This window comes from Bison bison, unplaced genomic scaffold (assembly GCF_000754665.1).
Source record: "Bison bison bison isolate TAMUID 2011002044 unplaced genomic scaffold, Bison_UMD1.0 scf7180017854482, whole genome shotgun sequence".
Lineage (NCBI taxonomy): Eukaryota > Metazoa > Chordata > Mammalia > Artiodactyla > Bovidae > Bison > Bison bison.
The window spans coordinates 6,123-11,923 of record NW_011485055.1 but is presented as its reverse complement, the minus strand read 5'-3'; the positions used below and the strand labels follow the sequence as shown (position 1 = coordinate 11,923).

At 31.6% G+C, this 5,801-nt stretch overlaps 1 protein-coding gene across 1 annotated transcript in view; it reads left to right on the top strand.

Annotated features, from left to right (window-relative positions):
- LOC105000847 (lysine-specific demethylase 6A-like) overlaps positions 1-4,507 on the top strand; it is a gene marked incomplete at its 3' end in the record, with an annotated part of 9,541 nt that extends 5,034 nt beyond the window's left edge. The window contains exons 3-9 of the mRNA XM_010856910.1: positions 132-230; positions 355-574; positions 1,078-1,212; positions 1,674-1,860; positions 2,411-2,484; positions 3,414-3,509; positions 4,124-4,507. Coding sequence (XP_010855212.1) covers positions 132-230; positions 355-574; positions 1,078-1,212; positions 1,674-1,860; positions 2,411-2,484; positions 3,414-3,509; positions 4,124-4,507 — 1,195 coding nt within the window. The remainder of the gene's footprint in view (positions 1-131; positions 231-354; positions 575-1,077; positions 1,213-1,673; positions 1,861-2,410; positions 2,485-3,413; positions 3,510-4,123) is intronic.
- Positions 4,508-5,801: the final 1,294 nt, after the last annotated feature.

Here is a 5,801-nt window from a genome sequence, read left to right as displayed (position 1 = left end):
CATATCTTGATTAACAAGTATTTTCCCTTTCCATATATCATTTTGACAAGCTAATATAGTTATTTAAGTGTTTATGGAAACATAAATACATTTAAACTGTAAATATCTACCTTGTTCCTTCCCTCTTTCAGGTGCTATTCAAGTATCGGAAAGGTTCAAGATGCTTTTATATCTTATAGGCAGTCTATTGATAAATCAGAAGCAAGTGCAGATACCTGGTGTTCAATAGGGTAAGGCCTGTGTGTATAAAGTTTGTAATGATTTAATTGATATACCTGTTTATTGAACTTCATCTATATGCATGTATTAATGTTACACACAGTCAGTTTTAGTAAACTTTATTTCTCTTTCCAGTGTGCTCTATCAGCAACAGAATCAGCCTATGGATGCATTGCAGGCCTATATTTGTGCTGTACAATTGGACCATGGACATGCAGCAGCATGGATGGACCTAGGCACTCTCTATGAATCCTGTAACCAACCTCAAGATGCCATTAAATGCTACTTAAATGCAACTAGAAGCAAAAGTTGCAGTAATACCTCTATGCTCACAGGAAGAATTAAAGTTTTACAGGTAAATTCTTGAAGTAGCATATTTTAAGACATTTCCATAAATACCTGGCAGAGGAGGGTGGCTGGAAAGTTTGTCTAATTTTGTTTTGATGTCAATAATTTATTTCCATAGTTTTGATATTTATGATACTACTTTTCACTTTAAGATAATACTATACTGAAAGTTTTTTGCATCTTTACTTTTTCTGATTCATGTTAATTTGCGTGATCTTGTATGCTATTTACATTTCTAAGTTATAACATTTTAGAGAAAAGAACACAGTTGTTTTTCACTCTTGTGTGAAATTTCACAAGAAGGTATCCAAGAGAAGTCTGAAAAACAGCTTAGCTTTTTTCCTATTCTTGAAAGTATGTTTTAGTTATCCTCTTTAGCATATATCTGAAACCCCAGATTTATAATCTGCTTTCTTTAAAAAAATACCTATAAATTGAGGAAGTTTTAGTGGACTTGCTCTTACTCAAGTAGTCCTGTGTTAAATTTGCTTTTTACATAATTTTTCCTAGGCTCAGTTGTGTAACCTTCCACAAGGTAGTCTACAGAATAAAACTAAATTGCTTCCTAGTATTGAGGAGGCATGGAGCCTACCAATACCCGCAGAGCTTACCTCCAGGCAGGGTGCCATGAACACAGCACAGCAGGTGAGAAGTTGGGTTATCTTCTGTAGGTGCCCAGCTTTAAGGGTTCTGTCCAATCTGTAGTGATCAGATCTAAATTACTAAGTTCAGAATTGGCTTTTTTTTTTTTTTTTTAATAAAATCCTTTCAATTTTACTACTAAGGGACTTTAGATCAAAATAAAACTTCCTCTGATATGGGAAGATTCTTGGGGTAGTTTAAAACTTTTGTATAGTTTTATGATTTCAAAACGGATTTCTTAAGGGACTTTCGTACAGTGTTTTATTTAATTTTTTAAAAAGTGAGTTTTTAAAATAAGGTGCACATTCTCCATTGATGAAATACTTGACTTTGATTTTCAATTGCAATCCATGATGTTTACATAGTTTTGGAAAGTAAGCAATTCATAAGGTTTTATAATTTGAAGGCATGAATTAAGAATATATAGAACCATATTTTTTTTTTTTTACCTCTGTGATCCTTAGGCTTACAAAGCTCGTCATCCAAATACTGAACCTATATTAGGCCTCAATGAAACACCAATTTCACAACAGCCCTTGCCAGTACATATGATTACCTATAGTCAAGTAGATGACCAGTCCAGTCCTGCCAAGAGGAAAAGAATATCCAGTCCAGCAAAGGTATATATAAATTTTTTAGAGAAATGGAAGATTTCAATTAGAAACAAAATTCTAAGTCTTCTGAAATTGTGCCTGTCTTATATTTTAACTATTTGTTCCTCAGAGAGTGAAAAGGTTTTTTTTTTTAAACTATTATAAGCAGTATGTCGTCTGCTGAAATTGTATCATCATTTAAATATAGGAAGTAGGGATAACTTTATGTTCATGAAGGCATTTTATTCATTTCCCTGCTTTTCTGAATTTAACATACATTTTTACCACCACTTTTTATGGACATTAAAATAGAGTGTTGAATATAATGGACAGTTAGATCTTTGAGTCATGGTTCAGATGAACATACCTTTTAAGGAGGAGGTAAAGAATAAATGATTTTTCAGATGTATAATTTTCCAAATGGGTTATGCATTAATTTTTTCAGTGCTTTTAAAACATAAAACAAAAGCCTTGTTTGCCTGTAAATATTCCAATTGCTAGTCATTTAGTATCTCATGAGTTATAACTACTGGTGTATGAACTTAATCAAATATTTTTAAATTTAAAGTAAATTTTCCTGAGAATAGTTCTGAGAACTGACTTAAAGTGTGGTCAAACTGTATCATATACTTCAGTAGAGGAACAAGTTGATTCATGGTGTTTGACACCACAGAAATTACAGGTATGAAATACTCTTTTGACAATTTTAATCACATGTTTTAACATAGTGGAAATAGTAAGCTTTAAGCTTTTGTTGGGTATTAATTCTTAAAATTGAATGGCAGTAAATGAAGTTAATATATACATAAGTGTAATGAGCCTACATTTTCCAAAGGAATAGAAATCTTAATACATTTTTGTTTTCTACTTTTTAGAAAATAAGTAATACATTCCTATATTTGAAATTTAAGAATTACTAGGTGATAGAGGTGCACAGGTTTTAAAGAGTCCTTGAAGTTCCTGCCTCCAGCTACTTAATTTCTCTTTCCAACAAATAATCAGTATTAGTAGTTTCTCTGTTTTTTTTTTCCTTTTGTTTCTAGAGATGCATATACATGTACAAGAAAATGTGCTGATCTCAGTTTTCTTTTTATCCCTTATATAGCTTGTTGACTATTGTATCTTCTCTCTGCTCACCTTCCTCAAAGATCTATCTTTGAGATATTTTCATGTATTTTATGGCTACTTTGTTCTTCATGGCTACATGATGCTACTTTTTAAAATTTCTTGGAAGCCATATATTGTTTAACTAGACTTCTGTTGTTAGACTTTTACATAATTTCTGCCTATTATAAACAAGGCTGCCCTTAAGCACTTTTGTTATGGTACATTTTATAGTTAAACAACTTTCTCTTTGAATTATAATTTCCTTTCCATATAATGCATTTAATTCAAAACACAAAAATTATTTTCATCGAGTGAATTCTTATTTTTTAAAATCTTTTTTAGCTTTTTGTAATGACTTCATTTTGGTATTGATTACATTTGGTTAGAAATTACTGTATGTCACACACAAAATTGCTTGGTTTGTAGACTTTTCAGTTACAGGTTGCTTGCTGGTGACTTATTTATTTCTTTGATTTACCTTTGTGTACTTTAAAATTTTTCTAGTACTTGGAACAGCTACGCACAGATAGAGATAATTTAAATACAACACAGAAACTGATGCTGCAACAGTTGGAAAGTCAGTTTGTCTTAATGCAACAAGTATGTATCCCATTTTCTTTATAAATATTTATCATTTATGTTAAGTGTTTTTCTTGACTACTACATCACTTAAGAATTTACTAATGCTTATATCTAATTTTTATGTATAGTCATTAGAATTTATATATCTGAGCTTTAAATACCACTGGGGGACAGTGTTATTATTTTTTAATAGCTATAAATTAATTTGGAAAACAATAGGAAATATATTTATGTTTTTTGCATATTTCAGGTGTGTTCTATAGGCTTCCTTTTTATTACTTTACAATTAAAGAAAATATACTGAAGGGGAGAAGTTTTAAGGATTATTTTGAAAGATTTGGCATAAATGGAATAGCCATCTGAAATCCCTTACTTCATGATGAGAAATAAAGCCTGTAAATGACTAACTCACTGTTTTCAATTGCTTTCTTTTGCTCTCATACCCCTAATAAAAAGGCTTCTTTTAACTATATAGTGAAAAAGATTTTGCTTTACCTATATAAACATAGCATTTCATTTCTAAAATGTATGTTTTTTAACCTGGAGAGATTAAATGTTATGATAAAGTTAGGGATGTATTGATAACACATTTTCAAAGTCACACAAGCAGGTTTTCTTTTTTGTTTTTGAAGATGAGACAAACAGGACAAACTACTGGAATTCCTAATGGGCCAATAGCTGATTCATCACTGCCTACAAACTCTCTCTCTAGCCAGCAACCACATTCTGCTGTACCCAGAGTATCTAGTGTCTCTCAGCCTGAAGTGCACTCTGCTTGTTTTGAAAATCCTTTGTCCAGTGGACCTTTTCCTGCACGCTATATTCTTTCTGGCACCTCAAAACCACTAGGGTGTACAGACACTAATTTGGTAGGCAATAATTACTTAACACGAAGTGGAAATAATGGAAATGTGCCTTATCTGCAGCAAAACACATTCACTCTACCTCATAACTGCACAAACCTGACCAGCAGCACAGAAGAGCCATGGAGAAAACAACTATCTAACTCCACTCAGGTAAAAGAAAGATTAGCTGCTTTACTTTTTACATAGTAATTTTTCTTTGACTTGTATACTTTTGGAGGAGAAGAAATTAGAGTTTAAGAAATATTATCTTTTCTTTTTTCACAATTCACAATTATCTCAGAATTTTGTGTTTCGATATTAATACAATGTTGGAAGGTCATCTGTGCACATGGTAGTTACGTATCTAGTGTAAATTAATATATATATGAATTATGCTAGACAGTCTGAAGGTAAAGAAAAAAAAACACAGACATATAGTTCTTTCAGATTCCATTGCTTAATGAATGAAAGTATCGTGGCCATGATTTTTAATTGCAGTTATTTAATATATGCAGATATATCCTGCATATAGTCAATATTCTGCTAACTTTGAAGCATTTATTTTAGTGTGGTAAAAAGCCTAATGAAAAAAGATTCACCTATGATAAATTAAAATAAAATCTGATTTGCACTGTGGAGAAAGTAGCTTAGGAGGGAACTAAGAAGTTACAGTCTCAGAGAACTGAATTTAGAAGAGCACGTCACAGCAAATGTGGCTACAGTGTAGTTTATGAAGAGCAAACACAAAGAATCAGGTTTAATTTGTGAAGGGGTTGATGAATCCTAAGAGGAAATGACAGACATTCAGAGTTTTAATATAGAGATAGGGATTTCTTGAACAGCCACCTCCTTAAAACTTATTAAGTACATTTTATAACACTTTAAATGGTTTTTAAAAACTGAGCAGAAATTATAAAAAGTCCCTAAAACTACTCCCCCTACCAATGTTTCCACTAACGCTGAACATCGTATACTAGAATGTGATAGAGCCCCATAATTTACATTCTATTACATTCTTTCTATTGCACATTATATTGATTTTGACAAAGTGTGTATAATATGCATCCATCTTCAGTAAAAAATAGATTCATAAACATACCCTGTGCACTGTTTATTCCTCTAGCCTTCTTTCAATATGTAGAAACAACAGGTCTTGTTATCGTCTATATAGTTGCTTTTTCTGGATTGTCATATAATTAAAAGCATACAGGATGTTGCCTGTTTAGAATTATTTTCTCTTACCAATATACATTTAGTTTTCTTTGTGTTTCCTTGAGATGATAAGTATATTTACTTTTGATCACTTAGTAGTATTCTGTTGTTTGCATTAACTGCACTTTGTTTATCCACTCACTTTGTATTTATATAGTTATATGTAAATCCATGGTAAACATTCTTGTGCAGATTTGTGTGGACTTAGTTCTTAACTCATTCAGGTAAAAACTGAAGAGCATGATGAATGGAT